Consider the following 13,715-nt stretch of genomic DNA (forward strand, 5'->3'; position numbering starts at 1 on the left):
TGTGTTTGGGGGAAACTGTTCACTGTTGCAATTTCGACATTTCCGGTCCACATGTAAACTCATTGTTTTTAGTTTGCACGGTAGAGTATTATAGTTACTGTAGATATAGTATATAGTGACAAAGTTACTGGTTCTCTCACTTTCTTTGATTATATAAGCGACATTCATAGAGTGTAAGCATGAAACTACTGACGCACAACATGTTGACCTCTCACGTGAAAGGGGTAACCAAAGGATACCCTCTCCTCATCAAGGTAAGGACGTTTGCTCAAAACTACTTGTAGTGTTGCGGCAACTTGCAATGTGTTAAATGCACCACGTATTTAGCTAGCTAATATGTGTGTTTTTTCATCCCGTTTGTGCGGATCCCAGGCGACGGAGGTGAAAGTGAGTGAGGTGGAGTTTAATCCCAATTTCGTGAGTCGAATGATCCCCAAATTGGAGTGGAGCGCCCTGGTTCAGGCGGCTGATGGGGTTAGTCCGTCTGTCTGACTAACACACTTGTACAAAGTCATTTCAAGCTACTGTATCCAACAGTGGTAGAATAGTTAGCTAGGCCAACAGCAAGATGACATGTACACTAACTATACTTGGGTCTGATACAGAAAGGCTTTACCTAATATATTGTTAAAGTGATTGTGGTTGTATGGCAATATCACTGTCTTCCTGCATATCCTAATTCCTAACTGGTCTTTTCTCCAGCTGGGTCATCTCCAAGATTTACCTGCAGAGCTCGTCACGGACTATGAGAATAATGAAGACTTCCTGCGTAAAGTACACCGGGTTCTGCTGGAGGTGAGGTTCACCATAAATAACCTGTTGTTGTTGTTCATTACTTAGTTCTATCAACTACTATTTTGGTCAATAGAAAGAAGCATAATGCATTTATTATGGGAATATGAGGACATCTAGTGGTCAGGTTAGGTAGAGTCTCCGTCATGTTCCCTCTTGGCACTTTCATTCTGCTTGATAAAACGTGATTGTAGGTTTAACCCTATTTTCACACACACGCAGAGTAACTACAGGTGATGTGACGTTTATCTGTCTCTCTGTCCAGGTGGAGGTGCTGGAAGGGTGTCTGCAGTGCCCAGAGTCTGGCCGTGAGTTCCCCATCTCTCGGGGGGTCCCCAACATGCTGCTGAATGAGGACGAGGCATAGAGGAGGGGGGTTGGTTATACGCTAACCCCCCCCACCCCCACCCTCTCACCCCAACCGTTCATTGTATGGGACTGCTGGCATTAGAAGTGAGGGGAAAACTGGACTCTTGTTTGAGTGGATAGGAAGAAATACCACACTGTTGAATTGGTTATATAGTATAGTACCTGGGGCAATGAAATGTGAACACACTGCTGCCCCAAGAAAACCACAGAACGGATCTGAATGCTGTCCAATATCTGTGAGCTGATTTTGTTTTATTTATTTTTATAGAAATGTTTTGGTGGATTTTTTCCCGTAGAAGTACAACTCCTTGGTTTCCTTGGTACCCTGCTTTCCCTTGTAATTAATTTACACAGATAAATAAATACTGGTACACATCAACTACATAATGTAAAAAAATAAATACATATCAATACTATATTTAGTCATGAATGAAAGGTAAAGTATGTCAAACTGTGATAGTTAAAGTCGGCGGTTTACATACAATTAGGTTGGAGTCATTAAAACTAGTTTTTCAACCATTCCAAAAATGTATTGTTAACAAACTATAGTTTTGCATGACACGAGACATTTTTCCAACAATTCTTTACAGACAGTGAATTATAAGTGAAATAATCTATCACAATTTGGTTTACATACACTAAGTTGACTGTGCCTTTAAACAGTTTGGAAAATTCCAAATGTCATGGCTTTAGAAGCTTCTGATAGGCTAATTGACATCATTTGAGTAAATTGGAGGTGTACCTGTGGATGTATTTCAAGGCCTACCTTCAAACTCAGTGCCTCTTTGCTTGACATCGCCGGGAGCAATTTCCAAACACCTGAAGGTACCACATTCATCTGTACAAACAATAGTTTGCAACTATAAACACCACTGGGACCACGCAGCCGTCATACCGCTCAGGAAGGAGACGAGTTCTGTCCCCTGAAGATGAACATACTTTGGTGCAAATCAATCCCTGAACCACAGCAAAGGGCCTTGTGAAGATGGTGGAAGAAACAGGTACAAAAGTATCTATATCGACATGACCTGAAAGGCCGCTCAGCAAGGAAGAAGCCACTGCTCCAAAACCGCCATAAAAAGCCAGACTACGGTTTGCCACTGCACATGGGGACAAAGATCATACTTTTTGGAGAACTGTCCTCTGGTCTGATTAAACAAATATAGAACTGTTTGGCCATAATGACCATGTTATGTTTGGAGGAAAAAGGGACGCTTGCAAGCCGAAGAACACCATCCCAACCATGAAGCACGGGGGTGGCAGAATCATGTTGTGGGGGTGTTTGCTACAGGAGGGACTGGTGCACTTCACAAAATAGATGGCATCATGAGGAAAGAAAATTATGTGTATATATTGAAGCAACATCTCAAGACATCAGTCAGGAAGTTAAAGCTAGGTCACAAATGGGTCTTCCAAATGTATAATGACCCCAATAATACTTCCAAAGTTGTGGCAAGATGGCTTAAGGACAACAAAGTCAAGGTATTGGAGTGGCCATCACAAAGCCCTGACCTCAATCCCATAGACAACTTGTTGGCAGAACTGAAAAAGCATGTGCGAGCAAGGAGGCCTACAAACCTGACTCACTTACACCAGCTCTGTCAGGAGGAATGGGCCAAAATTCACCCAACTAATTGTGAGAAGCTTGTGGAAGGCTACCCAAAATGTTTCACCCAAGTTAAACAATTTAAAGGCAATGCTACCAAATTGTAATGGGGTGTTTGTAAAGTTCTGACCCAATGGGAATGTGATGAAAGAAATAAAGGCTGAAATAAATAATTCTCTCAACTATTATTCTAACATGTCACGTTCTTAAAATGAAGTGGTGATCCTAACTGACCGAAAATGGGATTTTAACTAGGATTAAATGTCAGAAATGTCAGACTTCAACTGTAAATCATCAAATCAAAGTGTATTGGTCACGTACACGGTTTAGTCTATGTTATAGCGGTGCAGCAAAATGCTTATGTTACTCGCTCCTAACAATGCAGTCAAATGTCAAACAGCTAAAATATGCAGAAAAATACACAAAAAAAGAAAGGAAAGAAATTAAGGATGGCGGGACGAATCCAATTAATCCAATTAACAACGAATCCAATTAACAACCCAAATAGCACTCTAGCAGTATCAAAATGCAATCTACATATGTACACTGGGGGAATTTACACAACCTAGACTAAGAATGATATGTACAGCAGTAGATAAACAATATATAAAAGTATGTGGCCACACATTCAAATTAGTTGATTTGGTTATTTCAGCCACACCTGTTGCTGACAGGTATATAAAATCGAGCACACCGCCATGCAATCTCCATAGACAAACATTGGCACCAACGTGGCACTATCATATGATGCAACCATTCCAACAAGTCAGTTTGTCAAATTTCTGCCTTGTTAGAGCTGCCCCAGTCAACTGCAAGTGCTGTTATTGTGAAGTGGAAACGTCTAGGAGCAACAATGGCTCAGCTGCAAAGTGGTATGCCAAACAAGCTCACAGAATGTGCTAGCCGAGTGCTGAAGCTCGTAGCACATAAAAATAGTCTGTTCTCGGTTGCAACACTCACTAGTGAGTTACAAACTGCCTCTGGAAGCAACGTCAGCACAAGAACTGTTTGTCTGGAGCTTCATGAAATGGGTTTTCATGGCCGAGCGGCCACACACAAGCCTAAGATCACCATGCGCAATGCCAAGCGTCGGCTGGAGTGGTGTAAAGCTTGACGCCATTGGATTCTGGAGAAGTGGAAATGTGTTCTCTGGTGTGATGAATCACACTTCACCATCTGGCAGTCCAACGGACGAATCTGGGTGTGGCAGATGTGCGGAGAACGCTACCTGCCCGAATGCATAGTGCCAACTGTAAAGTTTGGTGGAGGAGTAATAATGGTCTGGGGCTGTTGTTCATGGTTCTGGCGCGGCCCCTTAGTTCCAGAGAGGGAAAATTGTAACGCTACAGCTTACAATGACATTCTAGATGATTCTGTGCTTCTAATCGCCCAACATCAGCACCCAATTTCACTAATGCTCTTGTGGCTGAATGGAAGCAAGTCCACGCAGCAATGTTCCACCATCTAGTGGAAAGCCTTCCCAGAAGAGTGCTGCTCTAACAGCCTCCAAACAGGGGACCAACTCCATATTAATGCCCACAATTTTGGAATTAGATGTTTGACGAGCAGGTGTCCACATAGTTTTGGTCATGTACTGTATATTAGAGTGAGCTATGTCAAGTATCCAGTATATAAATACAAATGTGGTGTGTATAAACACTGTAACTAAAATACAATGTACAGTAGTAGAAATATTAGAATGAGCTATGTCGGGATACAGTATTTAAATACACAGTGTGAAACGGGAGTGACCAGTGGTTCAATGTCTCTATAACATGGGACAGCAGCATTTGTGTGTGCGAGAGACAGAGAGAACCATATCCTTGAGTTTGTTGTTGCAGGCAGGAGAACTGCTAGAGGATAGATGACGTGGCGAGTCATGACTATATTTGGACTGAGGAAAAGCGAAAAAGCTCCAGCCAGGGATAAGTTGTTTTTGAGGAAGTATTTTTATACCCACACATTGCAATTCTACAACTAACCACTAGGCCCCTTTGATCCATTAACCCCAGGTCCAACAGTAACACTGGCTGTTGCCAAACATCCCTAGATCCACGTAGGCAAAATTTGCTCTGAGCAGCCATGGGGGTGCACCGTCTGAGGCCCTGGGGCACAGCATGTTGAAACAAGAATGTGTTTGTTCCCAAACTTCCCCTGTAGTGTTATCATTTTTAGAAACCTTGCAAGGAGAGAAAAAAGCCTGCCACAAGCCTTTGGGCTGCTTGCGTCTCTTACTCTCTTTCTCTTTGTAGTACCTATCCCTTCTACTTACTGCAATTACAGCCTTGGAGCCGAAACTATAATAACAGTATAATGGGATGGGGAGAGAGCTGCAATAAAAGCCTCCTTTGACAGATTAACAGTCCCGGGCTTCTGAACTGTAATTAACAATGAGACTGGGAAGAAGAGTAAGAGAGAGGGAAGGAGGGGGAGAGAGAAAGAAAGAAAGAGAGAGACAGGGTGGGACTGAATAACTGGGCTACTCATTAATTATAACTGAAAATTAAAAGATTGAAATAAATACTAGATATGAGACAAGTGGCCTACATTTATGTAGAACACACTTAGGAGACATGTCACAGTTATGGAAATAACTAGAGGGAAGACGAATGAGACCATGATCAGTCAAATATGACAAGCCAAGGAAATAGCAAACTCCATCTATAATTTTTTTGCTTTTCAATGGAAACTGGGTAACATGGACAAATCAAGGACAGATTTTAGGCCTGGCTACTTATCAAGTGGTGGTTTTGACATGTTTCAACAAGAGACTTACCTGAGGATAGAAGGGAGGCCTGTGCAAACCCTTTTTGTGGTGTGGAGATTTTCCAAAAATATATCTGCCATTTTGTGTGTGTGTGTGTGTGTGTGTGTGTGTGTGTGTGTGTGTGTGTGTGTGTGTGTGTGTGTGTGTGTGTGTGTGTGTGTGTGTGTGTGTGTGTGTGTGTGTGTGTGTGTGTGTGTACTCTGAATTGATGAGAGGGAGATACCTACATAATAAAAAATTTAAAAAAATGACACATACCCATCACCCACTGTGTTTCTCTGTCTCTCGTTCTGTCTGTTGCTTTGTCTGTCTGTCTGTCTCTCTCTTTCACACACACCTTGCATTGCACACTGACGTTACTGTCCCACAGCTCTGGATGATTTATTTTTCTTGCCAAGAAATTAAAGAGTGGCATCAGACCTTTTTGCTGTAGTGGATCGTTTTCCCCCCTCTGATATCCACATCAGAAGAATCAAGAGGATTAGATTTTTCTTAATTTTCTAAGGATGGGACTGTACCAACGCTTACCCTAAACTCTATAATGTATTTAAACTTTTCTGGAGGAGTTTTATTTTTCGGGAGTACAAATATTTCTTCCATGGAGGATTTAATCATATTCTAACTTGTATGTAGTGTGAAAGAATTTGACGAGCCAACCATGCTGATTGGTTTACATCTCAACATTTATAAATTCAATGTGTGTAAATTCATAGCCCATGACTATCATTTATTTAACCAGTGAAGTCACCCTTATTGCAGGAATCTATAGCATTCAGTTCCGATAATAAAAAATACAAATAATACTTATGGGCAGTGATTTTTTCTTTCATTTGCTCAGAGGCTGTCAGAGAAGAACATGAACAAACATACACTTTCCAAATTATTTGATAGAACTTTGCAATGTAAGACATGGGCTGAACTCTTAAATTGACATTACATGTTTGTCATTTAGCACTCTTAAATTATAATTGTATTTCTTTTTCACTATTATTTGGCAGATTGTTTTCGTTTTTTTTACGTGTTAGAAGTTTTTCAAACGTAAATTCTCTGTTAATAAAGTTTACACTCTGGGAGTTGCTAAAACATTCGCCAGTGCGCATTGGATTCCACACAGGTCCTCAGTGCGCATTGGACTGCACCGGACAGACACAGACTGAAAGATTCCTGAAGATTTCATATGGAGCCGAGTGAGTCCGTTCACCAATCTGACCACCGGACTATGTGGCTGACCCACCTCGCCTTGCTGCTGCTCCGGCTGGCGGTGTCCGCGGAGGGGCTCTCCACCTGCCAGTCATTCAGCCTGGATGATCAGAAGTCCAAGCGCATCGAGGCCGTTCGCGGTCAGATCCTCAGCAAGCTCCGCTACCGGAGCCCACCGGAGCCCCCCGCACCGAGCCCACAGCCCGAGACTGTGCCCGCTGAGGTGATGCTGCTCTACAACAGCACTCGGGAGCTGCTGAAGGAGCGTGCGCGCCAGGCCGAGTCCGCGTGCGACCGGGAGAGCAGCGAGGAGGATTATTATGCAAAAGAGGTTCAGCGCATAGACATGCTTCCGCAGCGCACAGACATCAGTGAGTGGCGCTTTCCACAATTATATTTTCAATATATGTCGCAAATCAATCGTGGTCCCTTTTTATGTAAGTGATTTATATATATTTTTTAAACGTTTTACAGCACTATAACGCATATGCGTAATGATTTTCAACCACCAATCTGACTACAAAAAAAATATTTTTTTACAGATACTTTTGAAAAACTACGTGATTACTTATTGGATTACTTTTACATTCAGAAAGGATGTTCGCGGAAAAAAATACATGCTGACATATTTTTGTTTTATCAATGACATTCAATTCAGCACTGAAAAAATGCGTTCCACCTGAGTGTCTGACCACAGGTCAGAGACCACCATGATGACACACCAAACGCTTTTGATGGATCATTTTTGTCTTCTTCTAATGCCTCGTAACGGGAAAGTAATCCAAAAGTAACAAAGTAATCCCATTGTGTTACTGAGTTAGGGTAATCCAAAAATTACGTTGCTAATTACAATTTTGGACTGGTTGTAACTGTAACCGATTACGTTTAGAAAGTACCCAACTTGTCAACCACTTGTCAGATACCTCGATGACTTAGGATATGTGTGTGAGACGCTCGGATAGGCTATACAATATTTAGCATATACTGTAGATTCAAATCAAACTTTATTTGTCACATGCACCGAATACAACAAGTGTAGACCTTACCGTGAAATGCTTACTTACAAGCCCTTAACCAACAGTGCAGTTCAAGAAGAGTTTATCAAATATTTACCAAATAAACTAAAGTAAAAAAAAGAATTACAAGTACCAATAAAATAACAATAATGAGGCTATAACACAGGGGGTGCTGGTAGTCGAGGTAATTTGTGCATATAGGTTGAGGTGAAGATTGCATATTTATTAATGAATTGATGTCCAGGTATTAGTATTTCCAATAAGTCCTATATCTCTTACCACTCCCATAGATGCAGTGAACCCTCCAGCCCCCAGCCCATATTACAGAGTGGTGGGATTCGATGTGAGTGGTGTGGACAGGAACTCCAGCACCCTGGTCAAAGCTGAGTTCAGAATCTACAGAGCAGCCAACCCCCAGGCCCGCACCTCAGAGCAGAGAGTAGAGATCTATCAGGTACTGACAACATTACACCATCACTTACCTGCACCAGGTAGACCCATCACAATACCATATACCCACTCCAGGTGTCACAATACCATATACCCACTCCAGGTGTCACAATACCATATACCACTCCAGGTGTCACAATATCATATACCCACTCCAGGTGTCACAATATCACATACCCACTCCAGGTGTCACAATACCATATACCCACTCCAGGTGTCACAATACCATATACCCACTCCAGGTGTCACAATATCACATACCCACTCCAGATGTCACAATACCCAATACCCACTCCAGGTGTCACAATACCATATACCCACTCCAGGTGTCACAATACCATATACCCACTCCAGGTGTCACAATACCATATACCCACTCCAGGTGTCACAATACCATATACCCACTCCAGGTGTCACAATATCATATACCCACTCCAGGTGTCACAATATCACATACCCACTCCAGGTGTCACAATACCATATACCCACTCCAGGTGTCACAATACCATATACCCACTCCAGGTGTCACAATATCATATACCCACTCCAGGTGTCACAATATCACATACCCACTCCAGGTGTCACAATACCATATACCCACTCCAGGTGTCACAATATCATATACCCACTCCAGGTGTCACAATATCATAGAACTGCAACTGCAATACAGTGGAGTCTGAAATGATTGACACCCTTCATAAAAATGAGCAATAATGATTGTATAAAATAAATAATACAGAGCTATATTGTATGCAAAAATGTTTTGGGGAAATTATATTATTTTATAATAATACTATTGCTCAGAGAAAGAGATTTTGTTTAACAAGTAATCATTTGTTTCTCTCAGAAAGGTAGGGGTTGAAATCATTGACACCGCTCAAATTCTTATAAATAAAGTAGTCAAAAGTTTAGTATTTGATCCCTTATTCCTAGTTTGTGACTCTACAAACATGTTGGATACATTTGCAGTTCAGTTTGGTTGTGTTTCAGATTATTTTGTGCCCAATAGAAATGAATGGTAAATAATGTGGTGTCATTTTGGAGTCACTTTCATTGTAAATGCTCCCTTGTGCCAGCTGTGGACTGATGTTCAAGAGCACATCTACAGAGGGTTACACGCTATCCTCTGGTTCTCTTTGTTTCTCCCTCTATGTCTCTGTCAGGTGATAGAGCCAGAAGAGCCAACAGGCCCCTCGCAGAGATACATCGATTCCAGAACTGTTCGCCCACGGACCAAGGGGGCGTGGCTCTCTGTGGATGTCACTGACACTGTGAAGGACTGGCTGGCTCATAAGGGTACGTTGACAAGCATATCACATGGCTCTATACCCCTTTATCTACTTAACAACATTCAAGGTGTCACGTAAAATGTTACTTGACACCTTGAATGTTGTTAAGTTAGTGGTTATTGCACACACATTTAGAGGTATATATCTGTTTTCTCCTCTCACCATCTCTCTACCTGTACTTTATCCTCTCATCCTCCATATCACTCTTTCAGAGAGGAACTTGGGTTTGAAGCTGGGTGTTCACTGTCCATGCTGCACCTTCGTTCCCTCCACCAACAGCATTGTGTTCAATAAGAGTGAGGAGCTGGAGACACGCTTCGCAGGTCTGCTTGTTGTAGAACTTGTTTATGTTAAGTAACATAGACACGTAACACATGGCTCTTTTTTTAATGATTGAGCTTCTCAATTCACCTACACACAGCATTCTGGCTGACAAATGTTCCCATTACAGTATGTCTCCATGAGATCACTCCACACCAACCCTTTCTCTCGCTCCTCCTTCACCCCTCTCCCCCCACTTCTTCTCCCTCCCCCTCTCTTCCTCCTCCTCTTCCCAAGGTCTGGATGATGAGCTGCTTCAGCAGCAGGTGCGGAAGCCGGGGGCTAAGGGCCAGGTAGAGTTTAGTACCAAGACCCCCCACCTCATCCTCACCCTGCTGCCCAGTGACAGGGTAGACAACCCGGGCAAAAAGACCCGCAAGAGGAGGGCTGCTGCAGACACCACCACCTGCTCCAGGTGGGGGAAACACTGATCCAGAAGCCAAAAACCTACATTGTAGATAACAACCATAGAATATACTTATCAGCGCTCTCTCTTTATTTTGGTCTTTGATATACAGAATCACTGCATATTTGTTCATAGCCACATTATTGATGATCGTTGTATTGTTGTTATGAATCTATTGGAGGCTTATAGGGAGTCTGCTAGGCTTGCAGTCCTGAAACTTATTAAGTAGGATATATCCTGTGTGGATCAGAATGAAAGAGTGTTTTCTGTCCATGTCTCCTACCTGTTGTAGGAATTCAGGCGCGGGCTGCTGTCTGCGATCTCTCTACATCGACTTCCGCCGGGACCTGAACTGGAAGTGGATCCACGAGCCGAAGGGCTACAAGGCCAATTTCTGCTCTGGCAGCTGCCCATACCTCTGGAGCGCTGACAACCACTACAACATGGTTAGTTAACCCCCAACTACTACAACATGGTTAGTTAACCCCCAACCACTACAACATGGTTAGTTAACCCCCAACCACTACAACATGGTTAGTTAACCCCCAACCACTACAACATGGTTAGTTAACCCCAACCACTACAACATGGTTAGTTAACCCCCAACCACTACAACATGGTTAGTTAACCCCCAACCACTACAACATGGTTAGTTAACCCCCAACCACTACAACATGGTTAGTTAACCCTCAACCACTACAACATGGTTAGTTAACCCCCAACCACCACAACATGGTTAGTTAACCCCCAACCACTACAACATGGTTAGTTAACCCCCAACCACTACAACATGGTTAGTTAACCACCAACCACTACAACATGGTTAGTTAACCCCCAACCACTACAACATGGTTAGTTAACCCCCAACCACTACAACATGGTTAGTTAACCCCCAACCACAACAACATGGTTAGTTAACCCCCAACCACTACAACATGGTTAGTTAACCCCCAACCACTACAACATGGTTAGTTAACCCCCAACCACTACAACATGGTTAGTTAACCCCCAACCACTACAACATGGTTAGTTAACCACCAACCACTACAGTGGCATAAATGTTCTATCACCTCAGTCACAGTCAGGTCTTATGGCTTTATTACCATACACTCACTTTTACAGCATGGCTATACAAGTAGCTGAAATGTCCTGTCATCTCAGCACCCTGCACAGTCCGTTGGTTACACATCCCAGTGTTCCTGCAGAACCATATTGTTCAACACAGTAGTAAGGTTAGATGGAAGTACTTAAAGGGTTAGTGTGCCCAAATTGACAAAATGACTCATTTGTTTTCTTCCCTGTAAGCAGTCGTGGATATGTGGTGGTGTGATGTATTGTTTAGCCTTTGTTTTATGTGTAATATAAGGGTCTTAATGTGTTTGGACCCCAGGAAGAGTGCTGCTGCCTTGGCAACAGCTAATGGGGATCCATAATAAACCCCAGGAAGAGGAGCTGCTGCCTTGGCAACAGCTAATGGGGATCCATAATAAACCCCAGGAAGAGGAGCTGCTGCCTTGGCAACAGCTAATGGGGATCCATAATAAACCCCAGGAAGAGGAGCTGCTGCCTTGGCAACAGCTAATGGGGATCCATAATAATAAACCCCAGGAAGAGGAGCTGCTGCCTTGGCAGTAACTAATGGGGATCCATAATAAATACAAATACCAAATACAAATATGGACAAGTTATGAAAGCAATCAATGCTTTGGTTTAGTTTCCCTGCTACTGTTTCCACATGCTAACGTTTTAGCATTTGTGGCACAAATCCCATTCAAGTCACGCAACTGTTAATATGTTTCACTCATAACGTTCAAATCATCTATAAGTGACTTTGTTGAGCTTCACAGTCAGTCAATTTTAGATACTTTCGGATGGTTTGGATATGACGTGCAAACAATTCCAATATTGATTCCATGACTTGAATGGGATATGTGCCAGGGAAGGAAACAGTGCCAGGGAAGGAAACAGTGCCAGGGAAGGAAACAGTGCCAGGGAAGGAAACAGTGCCAGGGAAGGAAACAGTGCCAGGGAAGGAAACAGTGCCAGGGAAGGAAACAGTGCCAGGGAAACTAAACCAAAGCATGGATCACTTTCATACCTGTTCAAGGTAAGGACACCAATGTGTCATTTTGTAATTTGGTTGAACTCTCTCTTTAAGTAGTGTTTTTGTGATATTTCATGTGCTCTATCTCTCACACACACACAGATCCTGCCACTGTATAACAAGCTGAACCCTGAGGCGTCGGCATCTCCGTGCTGCGTACCTCAGGACCTGGAGCCTCTGACCATCGTGTACTTCATGGGCCGAACGCCCAAGGTAGAGCAGCTCTCCAACATGGTGGTCAGGTCCTGCAAGTGCCGCTGACGCAGGGGCCCAGTGACGGGAGAGGGGGAAGGAGGAGGAAAAAAGCTGGACAAAACAACGACTACTTGTGCTCCTCAAGCAAAAAGGACAGACTGACCCTCTCTGTCTATATATTCAACCCTTCATTTCACTTACACAGTCGGAGTCTGGCACAGGCTGGTTTTTTTTTTCAAATCTCACAAGTATGAAACTGAGAAATTGTCTTCAACTGTGGGTCTTTTCCCCACTTTCATAAGGTCAAAAATACTGTAAATATCTTATTAATTGAAATAGCTTTATTAAACTTTATTTCACATTTTCAAAATCTGATATTAAAGTGTTTTGGTTGGAAATACAATGTGTGCTTGTTGCATAAGATTATGTGAACTCCACCAAGTAGCTTTAGGCAGAGATCTGTGTGCATTTCCTAAAGGGAGACGATTTTGATGTGAACTGTTGATGTGAGCTAGTTTTCCTTTGGGCTGAAAGAGGGAGAGAAGGAGATGGAGAGAGAAAGAGGCTGAGAGAGGATAGAAGAGAAAGAGGCTGAGAGAGAGAAGGGAAAATGACAGCGCGAGAGAGGGGAGTGAGGAGAGGACAGAGAAGGAGAAAGAGCGAGAAATATGAGACGGGAAGCAAAATAAAGGATAGAGTGAGGTTGTGTGTCCAGGCAGTAGAGGCCTCTAGCCAGCTCTCTGCGGTAAGGGCTGAAATCTGCTGGCGTAAACAGGATGTGAAAGATTTCCAGAGCGACCACTCACGGAATGCCAGATTTAAACCCGTTCAGGGTTTGTGGTGAGAGGAGAGGAGGAATGAAACAGAAAGGAGGTTTTCAAAGGAGAGACATGGGCTGATAGGCCCAATTTGGAACACATCCACATTGGACGGTGGTAGCCATTTTGTAGCCTTAGCAAATTTGTAACTATTAGGTCTGGCATGGTAGGGCTTTGCACAGCTGTAACCACACTGTTTATTTATTTGTCATTTACTTCTTACTTGATTGCTGTTTGTATAAAATGTTAAGGTCATATTGATAACATTGATCCAGTCACACAAATCAAAGTTTGTCCATGTTAACCACTTTTGATAAGATGCGTAAAAACTCAAAATACATCCACCCTGGAACTCCAATTATATTTAGGCCTTCTGGTATTT

General features: G+C 42.8%; 2 protein-coding genes across 3 annotated transcripts; both read left to right on the forward strand.

Annotated features, from left to right (window-relative positions):
- Window positions 1–7: 7 nt before the first annotated feature.
- On the forward strand, window positions 8–1,577 carry trmt112 (tRNA methyltransferase activator subunit 11-2). The gene is made up of 4 exons (XM_035770363.2): window positions 8–254; window positions 373–474; window positions 703–795; window positions 1,058–1,577. The coding sequence occupies exons 1-4, from the start codon at window positions 180–182 to the stop codon at window positions 1,157–1,159; spliced, it is 372 nt and encodes a 123-aa protein (XP_035626256.1). The 5' UTR covers window positions 8–179; the 3' UTR covers window positions 1,160–1,577.
- A 4,265-nt stretch (window positions 1,578–5,842) lies between these two features.
- On the forward strand, window positions 5,843–12,918 carry tgfb5 (transforming growth factor, beta 5). Of its 2 annotated transcripts, none has more exons than XM_052513861.1 (7): window positions 5,843–7,105; window positions 8,041–8,204; window positions 9,364–9,496; window positions 9,702–9,812; window positions 10,048–10,225; window positions 10,509–10,691; window positions 12,423–12,558. In XM_052513861.1, the coding sequence occupies exons 1-6, from the start codon at window positions 6,712–6,714 to the stop codon at window positions 10,669–10,671; spliced, it is 1,143 nt and encodes a 380-aa protein (XP_052369821.1). In that variant the 5' UTR covers window positions 5,843–6,711; the 3' UTR covers window positions 10,672–10,691; window positions 12,423–12,558. The 2 variants fall into 2 exon arrangements, with proteins under 2 accessions (XP_052369821.1, XP_035623972.1); XM_035768079.2 differs by having other exon boundaries at window positions 5,848–7,105; window positions 10,509–10,662; window positions 12,423–12,918.
- Window positions 12,919–13,715: the final 797 nt, after the last annotated feature.

This window comes from Oncorhynchus keta, chromosome 4 (assembly GCF_023373465.1).
Source record: "Oncorhynchus keta strain PuntledgeMale-10-30-2019 chromosome 4, Oket_V2, whole genome shotgun sequence".
Classification (NCBI taxonomy): domain Eukaryota; kingdom Metazoa; phylum Chordata; class Actinopteri; order Salmoniformes; family Salmonidae; genus Oncorhynchus; species Oncorhynchus keta.